Source organism: Neomonachus schauinslandi, chromosome 2, assembly GCF_002201575.2.
Source record: "Neomonachus schauinslandi chromosome 2, ASM220157v2, whole genome shotgun sequence".
Taxonomy (NCBI): Eukaryota; Metazoa; Chordata; class Mammalia; order Carnivora; family Phocidae; genus Neomonachus; species Neomonachus schauinslandi.
Window position 1 is genome coordinate 70,278,246 of NC_058404.1, and position 14,943 is coordinate 70,293,188.

The 14,943-nt window shown below is 36.1% G+C and overlaps 1 protein-coding gene across 3 annotated transcripts in view; it reads right to left on the minus strand.

Moving 5' to 3' along the window:
- The window catches only part of GRIA2 (glutamate ionotropic receptor AMPA type subunit 2), a 153,281-nt gene that overhangs the window by 81,171 nt on the left and 57,167 nt on the right, over positions 1–14,943 (minus strand). For all 3 annotated transcript variants that reach the window (XM_021699027.1, XM_021699026.1, XM_021699028.1), the window contains exon 3: positions 1,044–1,283. In XM_021699027.1, the coding sequence (XP_021554702.1) occupies positions 1,044–1,283 (240 nt within the window). The remainder of the gene's footprint in view (positions 1–1,043; positions 1,284–14,943) is intronic.

Genomic DNA, 14,943 nt, shown 5'->3' on the forward strand with positions numbered 1-14,943 from the left:
ACTATACTTAAATAAATAAATAAACAAATAAATAAATAGATAAATAAAATTTTAAAAAAAGAACATCTGGAATTCTATGACACATACATCAAGCAGGTCTGTTACTACCAAACTTTGCAACAAGAGATGTGGAAAACACGATGGAAGTAACCGCCCCTGAAAACACAACTTTAGTATAATGAGTCAAGATTCTATCCAATTAGTATGCTAATCAATAACATCTCATCATAAACCTAGAATTATGAAAATGCATGGGTCTGGTGTCAGAAGACCTGGGTCAAATTGTACCAGCTGTTGGGCGCCTGGGTGGCTCAGTCATTAAGCGTCTGCCTTCGGCTCAGGTCATGATCCCAGGGTCCTGGGATCAAGTCCCACATCAGGCTCCCTGCTCAGCAGGAAGCCTGCTTCTCCCTCCCCCATTCCCCCTGCTTGTGTTCTCTCTCTCTTGTTGTGTCTCTCTCTGTCAAATAAATAAATAAAATCTTAAAAAAAAAAATTGTACCAGCTGCTCAAGTGGATCATGAGCAAGTCCTTTAACTCCTCTGAGATTCAGGGATATCATTTTAAAGCAAGGTTAATGACAGTCATACCTTCCTCATAAAACTTTTGTATGTGAAAATATTTAATTGCTATTAATTTCTCTAGAAGTCCTTATTTACATATTTATTCAGTTTCACTTAAACCAATTTTCAAGGCAGTCACTTCACTGACCTTCGACTAGTAATGTAGTCCCCATAGGGTCTTAGCTGCTGATGTAAGAAGGTGCTATTTGCATTACAACTGAACATCTGGGCATTGGGTTGGCAGAGTCTATATCTTTAAATTGAATATTCACAACTTTTTTTAAAACTCTAAATATGTTTCTCAAGTTTCAAATTGCATTATTCATTTACACAGAAAAATTAAACCAAGTGACCTCTGGACTTTAACACCACATGTCCATAACATCACATGTAAGTGTTATTCCATAACATCACTTGCAAGTGTCAAGTGTAGGCATTGAATTTGACCCATTACAAAGGCATAGGGGTATTTTTACTTACCTCTGTCGCTGTCATAGAGATATGCAAACTTGTCCCATTGATAGTATTCAATCAAGCTAAGAAGTGCTCCTTTGAGGTCAGGTCTCATCTGAATGACAAATGGATGTGTGCCATCTGTTGGGAAGCTGGGAGTGATGAAGGAGACATGGAGCGTTCCACAAAATGATGTGATGGTATTTACAGACTTCTTGTCATAAAATCCAAAAATAGCATAGACTCCTCTTGAAAACTGAGAGCAGACTGAATAGGAAAAATAGAAAGGATAAATCATTGAAATTGGCATACAATAACACAGATTTGCTTAAAATTCAATGCCCTGTTATAAGAAACATAAAATAATCAAATTGAAAAAATATAGAATTTATATCAATGATCCATCCAATGTCTGAGGACTTATTTACTTAGCACTCTCTTCGAGGAATTCAAAGAATTATAAAGCATTAAAAAGTAATTTTGGTTACAAGAAAATATATATATTATTTTTTTAACAAACCACGTAAGTGGAAACCTATTTTAGGACAGCCACATTGAAAAAATAGCATAGGGGCTCTTGGGTGACTCAGTTTGGTTGAGCGACCAGCTCTTGGTTTTGGCTGAGGTCATGATCTCAGGGTCTTGAGATGGAGCTCCAGTGTGGGCTCCATGCTCAGCAGGCAATCGGCTTGAGGATTCTCTCCCTCTGCCCCTCCCCGCACTCCTACATGCACACTCTTTCTTTCTCTCTCTCTCTCTTTCAAATAAATAAATAAATCTCTAAAAATAAGTGTAAGTAACACTCATTAGTTATATGAAGAACAAACTACAGTTACCTGGCATTTATACACATTCATAACATCTCATTCCCTCTAATTTATGATTCTTTAAAAGGATTTATTGTGTTAAGGATGCTTCATACTAGAAGGTCAGAGTGCTTATGAAGAGTTCTAATGCTGACCCAAAGTTCTTTAAGAGAAACCAGATTCAAGACTCACATGATACACAAAAAGACATATCACCAGCAAGAGACCTCCAACCTTGGGTCTCTCAGTCAAGTAGCAATTAAATGGAGTTCAGAACCTCTAATTTTAATCTTTCTCGTGGACTTCACTTACCCATATGAAACAAAGAATATTACCAAAATATTCTGATTTAGGACCATAATCCTTAAAAAAGTAATATTTTATTTGAAAATCCCCATCACTCTACAACCCCTTACCCTCTAATGATATACAGTAAATGGCATATGAAAAACACCTTCTCCTACCCTTTTCCCCATAGTCAATCACTAATTATTGTTTATGATAATATCTAAATATACTCAAATGTGGTCTACTTATCTGTATCTCCATTCCAATCATCCAAGTTCATTAACAGCCTATACTAACATTGTACTTGCCTTGTGGCTGGCACGATCTATGGCACATTAACTCATTTGTTTCCCATGAAAACCCTTGAGGCAGGAACTATTATTATTCCCAAATAGGGATTTTGATAGGAAAACTGAAACACAAGATTTAGTGATTGGCCCAAGGTCACACAGCTAGTAAGTGAAAGATGCTGTGTTCAAACCTAGGCATCTGGATTCAAAGTCCATGCATTTAACTAATGGATAATACTGTTTTTCTCACTTGGATTATTGGAATACCTGCCCAACTTCATCCTTAATCCAATATTCCCTTTCCATTCAATTCTCCATAATATAGCCAGAATAATTTTTTGAAACACAAATCTGAAAATATCTGAGAAGTAAGGGTTACCTCGTCCAAGACTGAAACCTCTGAAATGCCCTATAGAAACCACCCATGCCACAATGCTTAATTCCACCAATTCAGGTCAACCACACAGTTTTAAATTATTAAATACCTGATATTTTTTTAAATCTCAAGGGTTATTTCAATCCAAGGAAATGGAAATAAGCTATCCAGTAACATAATCTACAACAAGCCAGAGCATAATACCAAGCATCCTTTCAAATTAACTAATCCCATTTAAAGGATAAGACCAGTGCAATCTTATTTCATTTTATTTCCTTTACAAAAAATAGAATATCTGTAGAAAAATAGATTTGCTTCATGAATAAGAGCATTGCTACAATACATACAGATTCTAATAACCAATTCCAGACAATCAATAAATAATAGGCAATAGTTTTCAGCAAGTATTAAATGATATGCAAGGAAAGGAAAGCAAGATTGGTTATTTCTGTGAGTGGCTTTTATTTATCAAATATCTCCATTTTCCTTTTATTTATGAAATATTTCCTTTCCTTTCCTAGGTATTTACTAATCTTCAGCTTACTTCTGTCGAAATTTCTAACGTAAGTTTTCTAGGATTTCTAGGTTTTATCTGTGTACTATATCAATTGCATCTCCTCCTTTATTACCAATCTTCTGCATGGTAGTCTAATGTAGCTCAGAAAACTGAATATATTCCTTTACATTCATTTCAAACTTTAACATAAAATAGAGATGAGATTTCTGCCCTTTATTTATGTTCATATTTTGTCCTTGTCTGAGTACAGAAGTTGAAAATAACCTTTAATGTGTTTGACTGGGCTCATTCTTCACATAAGTGAAAAAACCCTTTCATTGTTAAAACCCTTCTAGGCAAATTCTGCGGTGATTTCTTATTTTATAAATGGATATATGTGTACTGACATGTACATCTTAAATCTTAAGTTTGTTCAGAAATTGATGATTCCATATGACATATAAAAAGGGGAAATTGCTATAAAATTCCCTCTGGGTTGATCTTATTTCATTTTCCATGAAGTGTTGGCATGTTATCTAAATACTATAGGAATATCAGGCGATCTGATTTATTAATGAAACCTCTTCTTCTCATCATAAGGGAAAGAGCTTCTCTGATGGGGACAGTAGCAACAGTATCAGCAGAATGCTTGATAAAGGACACTCCTGTTTGAATGCATAGACAGTCTTAATAAGGAGCCATACCTTTCATTTTCCATTTGTCTTAGACTCTGAAGTGAGTTGTCAAGGGGCCTCCTGGTCATTGTGGCCATCTGGAAACACTTGGCTTTGGCCCAACAACAGGCACAAGCTGTACAAGACTTCACAAGAAATTATAATTCACCTGATTCAAAAGGCACTTTTTTTTCAGGCAATTCAGCTAATTCTCCAATGAGCCTAATTTGGTAACAATGGCCTTTCTTTCCTGACTATCTCTGGTCCTTCCAAATCCTCTTCCCTTATCCTTTATCTCTTCATGGTACATATTCAATTGTCTATTTGTCTGTAGCTTCTTTTTTTTTTTTTTCTAGGTATTTCTCTCTCCATGTCTCTTTTCTATACATACAATTAACAGTCATTTCGTCAACGCTGCTCCTCTCTCTCTCTTTACCTTAAGTCAGTCACTGTCTTTGTCCCTAAGCATGATTAGGATATCATTGAGATTTACAACCAGGAATCAATCAGAATGCTGACTTGAGCTGAGGTATTTTGTTTATCCAGTTTGCAGTGATCATCTCAAGATAAAACAAAACAAAAACAAAGAACTTTGTGCTACACTTCTAACATTCTATCCCCCAAATACCCCAGAGTATTTTTGCATTCTAACACTGATGCTTTCCCCAGTATACCACAGATACATGACCCTGTTGACAAAATACACAAGAATCTTAGGCGCACTGCCTTGAAATTACTCCTCACTTGATTAGAAATTAAATTGCTCATTATGATCTCAACTTTATTTCCCAGCTATCCTTCCAAATTTTAAAGCCATTTCCCTAACTTATATCCATCTTCAAAGACAGGATTTACTATCACTGAGAATATCCAAATAATGTGTCACAAGCAGTGGAATAATTCCAAAGATAACTTTCCAAAGTTAGTTAGATAATAACAGCACCCTACATATATTCATTCTTTTCCTATGTCATCTCTGGAGGCAGAGGAAGGAACAGAAAAGATCAGTTTCACCTCTAGTTCCATGGCCCATATAATCACCTTATGAAACACTATTACAACTTTCTGAATGATTATGCTGATTAATATTAAAGTTGCATTCATGTCTTGAGACTCAAAACTGATTGCAAACTGGTAGGTAAAGATGCTCTTACTGAGTTCTACTTTAATAAAATATTTAATATGAACTTTGAGAAGCTCAGCAAAGGGAAGTCCTTTTAAAAGACACTTTAGGGGCACCTGGGTGGCTCAGTTGGTTAAGCGACTGCCTTCGGCTCAGGTCATGATCCTGGAGTCCCTGGATCGAGTCCCGCATCGGGCTCCCTGCTTGGCGGGGAGTCTGCTTCTCCCTCTGACCCTCCCCCCTCTCATGTGCTCTCTCTCATTCTCTCTCTCTCAAATAAATAAATAAATAAAAATCTTAAAAAAAAAAGACACTTTAGTTCAAACAGCAGAAATTATCATCTCCTGGGTGTAAGTAATTTGCTGATTATTGCACTTTTTATTACAAGCCCAGATGATATAAGCCAATAACAATGCTGATGGTGCATCCACCTCCCATTTTTTTCTCATGGGTCATTCTGCTCATTGGTGCTGCTAATGTAGCGTACTCGATACAGTCTGGAGGATCTTGCGTGGTTATTTAGTAGAGAGGCAAAAAAAGAACAGGGCATGATTTATTTTTGTTTTACATTTTTATACTAAATTGCCATTCACTTCAATGAAACAGCATAGGCTGCTTCATAAGCAGGAATAGTGACAGCCCCTTTGCAGCTTGTGCAAAGTCTGATAAAAGCTGCATCACCAAGCAATCCTGACTTCAAAATCTGGAGCCCACTGAAAATATCTCTTCTCTCCTCACTAAATTTCTGACATTAACCCCTTGCAAACTTTGACCCTGATTTTACTATTGAAATTTCCCTATCATCTGTCAATAATGATCTCCTACTCACTAAATCCAATCATCTTTTTCTGAGATCAAGCTTTCTTAACCTCTCTGAATCTATTAATCAAAAATTTGCTTCTTGATCTCTCTCTCTCTCCCCCTCTCTCTCTCTCCTGCTATTAGGCTTGCTCTCCTCCAATCCCTTTTCCACATTGCTGCCAATGTAAAATCATACCATCTTGGTACTTTTCCTCTCCCTCTAATTACCTTTCACTCACTTATCTTTTTTTTTTTTCCCATCCCAAATTAAAAAGGCATTCTCCAAGGATCTGTCTTCTGATTGTTTTTTCTTCTCTTTTTGCATCTTATCTCTTAGTGGTCACATTTCTTTTAAGAAGGTCAAATTCAAGTTTTTATGCATGCTTCCCAAAACTTCATTGGCACCTCAGTTGTCTCCCTTTGTCTATTTATTTACTGAACAAATACATACTGTAATCATTCAATGAAATGAGCATGGTGTTAGGCTTAGAAACTGCCATAGCAAACAGGGTAAATATTGTCCACGTTAGCTGGAATTGCTAGCCTAGCTCCAATCTCTCACCCTCCAATATCACCCACTGGAAAAATGTCTAATTCCCTATCATTCAGCTACTTCCATAAAAACAGGGGGAAAATCCTGAAAATTTTATCTTACAAATCATGTGTTTGTGTTGATTTTTTTTCCTTTCTGCTTATGGCACCATAACTCCTGTAATCATTGGTCTTCTATATTTCAGAATAATTAATTCATTATTCTTCTTTGTTCTGTTCATGACATTTATAAAAATCTCCGTTTTATTCTACTTCATTCATTCCCCTCTCCCTTGTCCCTGTCCTCCACCACCCACTTGTGATCTCTCTCAAATAAATAAATAAAATTAAAAAAAAAAGAAAAGAAAAAATGAGCTGCAACAGTGTTGGCAACTAGTAAGATCCATATAAGTCTCTTGTGACCTCCCTACATATTATATTCCATATTCTAATCAATGTTGGTATTAACTATTTATTAGTCATGTATCAGGACTTTGTCTTTTTTCTTTAGCCTAAAATACACCAATTCCATAAGGCAAGTGTTCATATATTAAAATAAAACCCTTCTTTTCCAAATATGAGGGTCACTCCAGACTTTTTCCTTTCCTTAATCCCCACCATACAAATTGTCACAACTGCCCCCTTTGACTTCTCAAATCTGTCCTCTCCAACTCGCCTGGCATTGTCTTCATATGGTCCTCAAACATTTATTGACTGGATTGCTGCAGTAACTTCCCAAATAGCCCCCTTTATAATAAATCTCTTCCTTATCATGGCAGACATAATGCTCCTGCTTAAAATCCATCGATGTCTCCCCATTGCTTAGAGAATAATATACATAACAGTGCTCAGGTGTTACCTGCTCTGTGTGGTCTGAGTTACATGCCTCTCCTACATGTGATTCCAAAGCAATCTGCATTTTTGCATGTTAGCCTGAGTCATAATTGTTTGGCTTTGCCCTTGAACTCTGAGCTAACTGACAGCAGAGAATGAAGTGCTGTTTATCTCACATACTTGGCACACAACAAGCACTTGACAAATATCATGTAATAAAATACCAGTTCTTCCATGAAGGCTGTCCTGCTTACCATCAACTGAATAGGATTTTCCCGATTATGAGCCCCTCCCTCATGGGAGGTACAGTATGAAGTACAGTATGTTTGAGTGAGCATGTGTTTGTGTGTGGGGAGGGGCGGGGAGGGTGACTCGTGACCTCCTCGAGAGCAGGGTTCAGTGTGAGAGCAAAATAAGAATACCTGAATTAGAAGGCCAATTTCATCCTTTGCTGGTCATCTGGTAGGAGGAGTCACTGAACCTGAGCCTGTTTCCTTGTCTACTCAGTGAGGATATTAATTCCTCTCCTGCCTAACCTGGAGGAATGGTTTTTTGTTTTGTTTTGTTTTTAAAGATTTTATTTATTTATTTGAGAGAGAGAGAATGAGAGAGAGCGAGTACATGAGAGGGGGGAGGGTCAGAGGGAGAAGCAGACTCCCTGCCGAGCAGGGAGCCCGATGTGGGACTCGATCCAGGGACTCCAGGATCATGACCTGAGCCGAAGGCAGTCGCTTAACCAACTGAGCCACCCAGGCGCCCCTGGAGGAATGGTTTAACGTTTAAATTCAACAATATAGAGAGAAATGCTGGGGGAAATATAAATCATGAAATAAATGTGCTAATGACAGAAAATCCAACCAGAGGCATTTGTATTCTCTGCAATACCCAATTCAGGAATTTTCACAAGCACACCATTACATATTTGTTGAATGAATATATAAAAGATATAAAAGAGCTTCCGACAATGAAATTTCACCTGTCATTTCTGTTGATACTGGGGTAATCATGTCAGGACAATATTTTCATCCTTCACTATCATACTGCAAAATAACTAGTGTTCATTTAAAATTACCCATGAAATTTAGTCTCTTAGTTCTTATAATAGGAAAACAAACCAACCCCCCCCCAAAACACCATAATCATTACTATGAGAAGACAAACCCTGAAATATTTGTAAAATCTTATTATTTTAAGCTTTCAAAATATATTTGATATGTGGAGAATGTGCACCAAGAGAGGTGAAGTTAACCTTAAAATATAAATAGTGCAGGGTGCACTTGGAAAGCTAATGAAAGAGGTGAACTTCTTTGTCTTGGACGTATGTCCAGTAACACATTTTGTACTTGAAAATATCCTTAGATATTCTCACAAGCTAAAATGTCTTACTTATATAATTAGTGGAGTTGTTCATGCCTGAGAACTTATCATAAACAACATGTATTCCTTCAAAAAAAGGTAATTGTAACAGACGGCACATGAGACAATTGTTTTCCATGTTAAAAAAAATATATAGTTTTCTTTCTTCTTGGAAAATCTAGGTAAATACAACAGCCTGTTCTTAAAGTGAGATGGAGTAAAACTATCTACTTTCCATTAATGGGGTTATTTTAAAGTTCACATATCTATGGGGGGGCACCTTTTTTCACTGCCAATGGACAGGAAGGGTCTCCCCCTCCCGAGCTAGCAGTTAGCACCTCTTACAAAACTCTCTTGTCTCTTCAAAAGCCTACTATTCTGCATCTACTCCTGCTCCTCAGAGGCCAACACAGTTCCTAACGAAAATACTCACTATAGAGATATCGACTGAAACACTAAAGAGTCAAAGAAAATGTGAAGAATAATACAGACACCACAATGACATTTTCTATAAATTGCCTCACTGATGATTTTTCCTATAGCCCTGCCACAAATCTTTACTATGATAAATTGCTTCTCCTTTGCATATATTTTGATCCCATTTTTCATACAAATATTAAATGGGATGCAGCAGCATCATCCAGTAGTCGAAGATTATGAAGTTGTAATAATACATTTTTTTCTTTCCCTCGAACAAACATTTATCCTTCCTGACCTTCCTGTTATGTTTGCTGAGTGAGGTGAAATGTCGTAAGTTTATTGCTGTTGCTGGTATTATATGCAGCTTTAAAAAATCTATAACATTTATTCTGGTTTCATTCATCATTGAGGATAGCAAGCAATAGTAGTCCTGGCAGTAATAGGCAATAACTCTCATGTGAATTTTAATGATGGGTTCTGGACACATAAACGAAAGAGAATTACCTCTGTTTATATAAGATCCTATTTCACAAAATATAGTCCCATTCTTCATCCCTTGAGCATGTATTTCCTCCTCATAAATACGCAGAGTTCTACTCTCTGCAAATTTTTTTTTAAGATTTTTTATTTTATTTTATTTTATTGAGAGAGAGAGAGAGAGCATGAGAGAGAGGAGGGTCAGAGAGAGAAGCAGACTCCCCGCTGAGCAGGGAGCCCGATGCGGGACTCGATCCCGGGACTCCAGGATCATGACCTGAGCCGAAGGCAGTCGCTTAACCAACTGAGCCACCCAGGCGCCCCATCTGCAAATTTTTGTTCAGCTTAAGTTCTATGTAAATTCGGGGCATTGCATGCCCTGCTGTGATTTGAATGTTGTGGATAAAGAGTGCCAGGCTGAATGTCTGGAGGCCTGGCATCTAATCCCAGTTGTGACACCAGCCAGCTGTATGCTTCTGGCAAACAACAGCTTTCAAACGTCTCAGTACCTCAGAGGTCCCATCCAGCTCAAACTTGGGCCTGTACGGCCAAACATCAAAGAGAGAAATTATACAAAATGTCAGAAAGTGCATATTTATTATTCATTCAAAGCTTAAATCCTATAAAATTGGGTGTGAGATATGATAACTTTTTGCAGATTAAATTCTACCATTCTGCAAGTTTTATTAGGCTTTCTTCCTTTTAGTCTTTCTTCTTTTTCTATTTCTTCTCCTTTCCATTTATCCTGTTTCTTCTTTCAATGTTTTACTTTTCTATTTCATGTCTATCTCTACCTTTTGCCTACCAGAGACATCCTAGGCTCCACAGCCATTCTTGATCTTGATACCTAAAAAAAGTCACACCTCTTATCTGATTGTAATTAGAATGTACAAAATTGAAGGACTATATTTTTGCCAAATATAGATTTGATGATATTTCAGTACAAATAAAAATGTTAGCTTTTGCGATCAATCTTTTAAAAAAATATTTGAAAACTTTTCAAATAACTAGAAGGTTTCTACTTAAAAGAATTTTCTGTAGGTGACATGCAAAAAAAAAGGAAAAGACAGAACTTTATTGCTTCACCTGTCTGGATGCTCTCAAATTAGATCTGATAGCCCTCTTTCTTTTGGGAGGTTCAAAGTGTTTCTGAAGCTTTCACAGGACTTTCTTGCTCATCCATTTGTCGGCAAGTGAGAAGGTTTCTACTACTATGCCTCAGCATTTATATGTTAATTCATAAAGGTTTATTAATCGAAGGAAAAATTTTTGAATATCATATAACAAGCAATTACATAAATGTACTAAGAAATGCTCTGGACCATTTGCCTACATTCCTAAATTGCTAAGTAACTGGAGGAATTAACTTTAGCACAATGGACGCATTCACACTTGATGCATTGGTTCTGGTAAAACAATGCCCTAATGTTTGTTAAGGGACCACGGCACTTCGCTCTAACATCATCCAAAGGTTTTGCTTCATTGCTATACCCACTTCAATAAGAAGAGCAAGTGCAGAACAAATGGTGTGAAAAGAGTTTCCTCAAGAAAAGAGTAGTAACTTGTTTATGTTTTGGCCCTCACATTTATCTTAACATAAATAAAATGTTTATAACTCAAAAATAATAGGAATAAACTCTTACACAAATTTAAACAAGTATGCTCATTAAAAGGCTATGATTCCCCTTCACTCCCTACTTTTCCCAGAAGCAACCCCTACTAACAATCATTTGGCATGTATACTTCCACAGCTGAAGTTCTAGTTAGAGTAGATTTTGTTTGTTTCTGATTTTGTTATGTTTTTAATTAAGGAGAGCACAGAACAGTTGTCCTGTGACTTGCTTTGACATTTAACAAAGAAATTACCATGTTGATACAGACTTAGTTCATTCTTTTAAACTATTCCCTAGAATTCCCTGGTTTGGACATATCACAATTTCATCAATATTTCCTAACTAAGATATCATGAATTTTTGCTACTATGAACAAGGCTGCAGCAAACATGTCTGTATGTTCACCTTTGTGCATTTGTGCTAACATTTTTGCAGAACAGATTATTAAAAATGGAATTGCTAACAGCATTTTTCACAGAACTAGAATAATACTAAAATTTGTATGGAACTATGAAAGACCCTGAATAGCCAAAGTAATCTTGAGAAAGAATGACAAAGCTGGAGGCATCACAATACCAGATTTCAAGATATACTACAAAGCTATAGTAGTCAAAAAGTATGGTACTGGCACAAAAATAGACATATAAATCAAAGGAAGAGAATAGAGAGTCCAGAAATAACCAACACTTGTATGGTCAATTAATCTATGACAAAGGAGGCAAGAATATACAAAGGAAAAAAAAGACGGCCGTCTCTTCAATAAATGGTGCTGGGAAAATTGGCCAGCTACATGCAAAAGAATGAAACTGGGCTACTTTCTTACACCACACACAAAAATAAACTCAAAATGGATTAAAGACCTATATGTGAGACAAGAAACCATAAATCTCCTAAAAGAAAATATAGGCAGTAATTTCTTTGACATCAGACTTAGCAACAATTTTCTAGATATGCCTCTTCAGGAAAGCAAAACAAAGACAAAAATGCACTATTGGGACTATACCAAAATAAAGAGCTTTTGCACAGCAAAGAAAATGATCAATAAAACAATATGGCAACCTACTGAATAGAAGATATTTGCAAATTATATATCTAATGAGGGGTTAATATCCAAAATATAATAAGAACTTGTACAGCTCCACACCAAAATAATAATAATAGTAATAATAATCCAATTAAAAATGTGCAAGGGATGCCTGAGTGGCTCAGTTGGTTAAGCGACTGCCTTTGGCTCAGGTCATGATCCTGGAGTCCCAGGATCGAGTCCCACATCGGGCTCCCTGCTCGGCAGGGAGCCTGCTTCTCTCTCTGACCCTCCCCCCTCTCATGCTCTCTCTCTTCTCAAATAAATAAATAAAATCTTTTTAAAAAATTTTAAAAAAATAAATAAAAATGTGCAGGGGACCTGAATAGACATTTTTCCAAAGAAAACTTACAGATGGCCAACAGATACATGAAAAAATGCTCAACATCACTAATCATCAAGAAAATGCAAATCAAAGCCACAATAAGATACCCTCTTACACCTGGTAGAATGGCTAGCATCAAAAAGACAAGAAATAAGTGTTGGTGAGGATGTGGAGAAAAAGAAACCCTCGTTCACTGTTGGTGGGAATGTAAATTGGTGCAGCCACTGTGGAAAACAGTATGGAGGTTCCTCAAAAAACTAAAAATAGAAATACCAAATGATACAGTTATTCCACTACTGGGTATTTACCCAAAGAAAATGGAAAAGCTAATTCAAAAAGGTATACACACCCCTATGTTCATTACATTATTTATATATTATTTATAACCATTACTTATTTCCATTATTTATAGCCAAGATATGAACAATCCAAGTGTCCATTGATAGATGAAGGAATAAAGAAGATGTTGGTACATACACACACACAGGTACACACACACATAACCATTTATATACATACACAGTGGAATATTACTCACTCATAAAAAAAGAGATCTTGCCATTTGTGCCAATATGCGTGGACCTAGAGGGTATTATACCAACAGAAATAAGTCAGACAGAGAAAGACAAATACCATACAATTTCACTTATAGGTGGAATCTAAAAAGCAAAACATGAATAAACAAATAAACAAGCAAAGAAAAAGCAGAATCAGTCTTATAAATACAAAGAACAAACAAATGGTTGTCAGAGTGGAGGGAATAAGGGATGGGCAAAATGGGTGAAGGACAGATAGAGATACAGGCTTTCGGATATGGAAAGAATAAGTCTTGGGGATGTAAGGCATATCATAGGGAATATAGCCAATGGTATTGTATTAGTGTTGTATGGTGGCAGGTGGTAGCTACTAATGGTGGTGAGCACGGCATAACATATAGACTTATCAAATCACTATGTTGTACACTTGAAACTCATAGGATATTGTGTGTCAACTATTCTTCAATAAAAAAGAAAAATAAAGTGGAATTGCCTGGTTGAACATGATGCTGGATAAAATGTTATCAATGCCATTAAATTATCACCTGAGTACGGTGTACCAATTCACATCCCTGTCAACAAAAAAAGATAAATTCTTATTTTTGGGTGTTCTTCATCAACAGCCAGTAGTTCTACCCATTTAATTTTTTCTAATCTACCATGTGATAATAACATTTCACTGTTGTTTTAAAAATGACAACTTAAATTTTATACCCTTGTGATAGAAGGTATTACTCAGGGTTTTTCAAGAGCTCTTTTAAAACTCATATCTATGTGGGACTTGATATTATACACTTTACAGATGAAAAAAAACTTGAAAACAAGGTAATTTTCTGAGATAACACCTCTAGAAAATGGTACGGTGGGGGTCTAATCCAAGCAGCCAGACTCCAGACCATGCTCTTTCATCCATTGTACTATATTCCCTCTGGTAAACAGAAAAATGTGGATTTCCATCATTAATGAGAAAGAGCATTTATTTTTATATATTTCTCTTTAAATGGCCTATTCCTATATTCTGCATATATTTTTTTTTTTACTATCAGGTTACCACCTAAATTTTGATATGTTTAATTGCCTTTATATGTAAAGGTCATATTTTTTTCTTTTCCCTTTTGTGTTTTACTTTGTTTATAATATTTGTAGGGGTGCCTGGGTGGCTCAGTAAGTTAAGTGGCTGACTCTTGGTTTTGGCTCGGGTTATGATCTCAGGATCATGAGATCATGAGATCAAGCCCTGAGTAGGGCTCTATGCTGAGAGTGGAGTCTACTAGGGATCCTCTCCCTCCCCCTCTGCCACTTCCCCAACTCATGTGTGTGTGTGTTCTCTCTCTGTCAGATAAATAAATAAAATCTTTAAAAAAATAATAATGATATTTGTAACCAAATTCCCAGTCTTTTTCTTGATGACTACTAGATTTTGTGTCTTGTGTAATAAGGATTTGCCAGCCGAAGTTTTTCAATTTTTTTTATGTTTAAGTTCATGATTATCCTTGTCATAACTAATTCTTCTAATATTAATATTTGGATTTTATGCAGGGTAGAATCTAACTTTGTTCCTACATGGATATTCAATATTCTAACTCCTTTAATTTAATTTTATTGATTTCCCCTCAATTTTAAAATGGTACCTTTATCATATCCAAGTTCCCTTTTGTGTTTAGGTCTATTTATCAAGAAGGAAACAAGTATTTTAATTACTCCTCCTTTTAAAAATAACCATTTTCAATAGCTTTCAGTGTAATTTTGCCTATTGATCCACATTTTTCTCTTCTAAATTTTGGTTAGGATTGGATTGAAATACACATTAATTGGCAGAGATTAACATTTACAACACCATTAAATGTATAGCCAATCTCAACATTGACTTAAAACTATTTTATGATTTTCAGTAAAG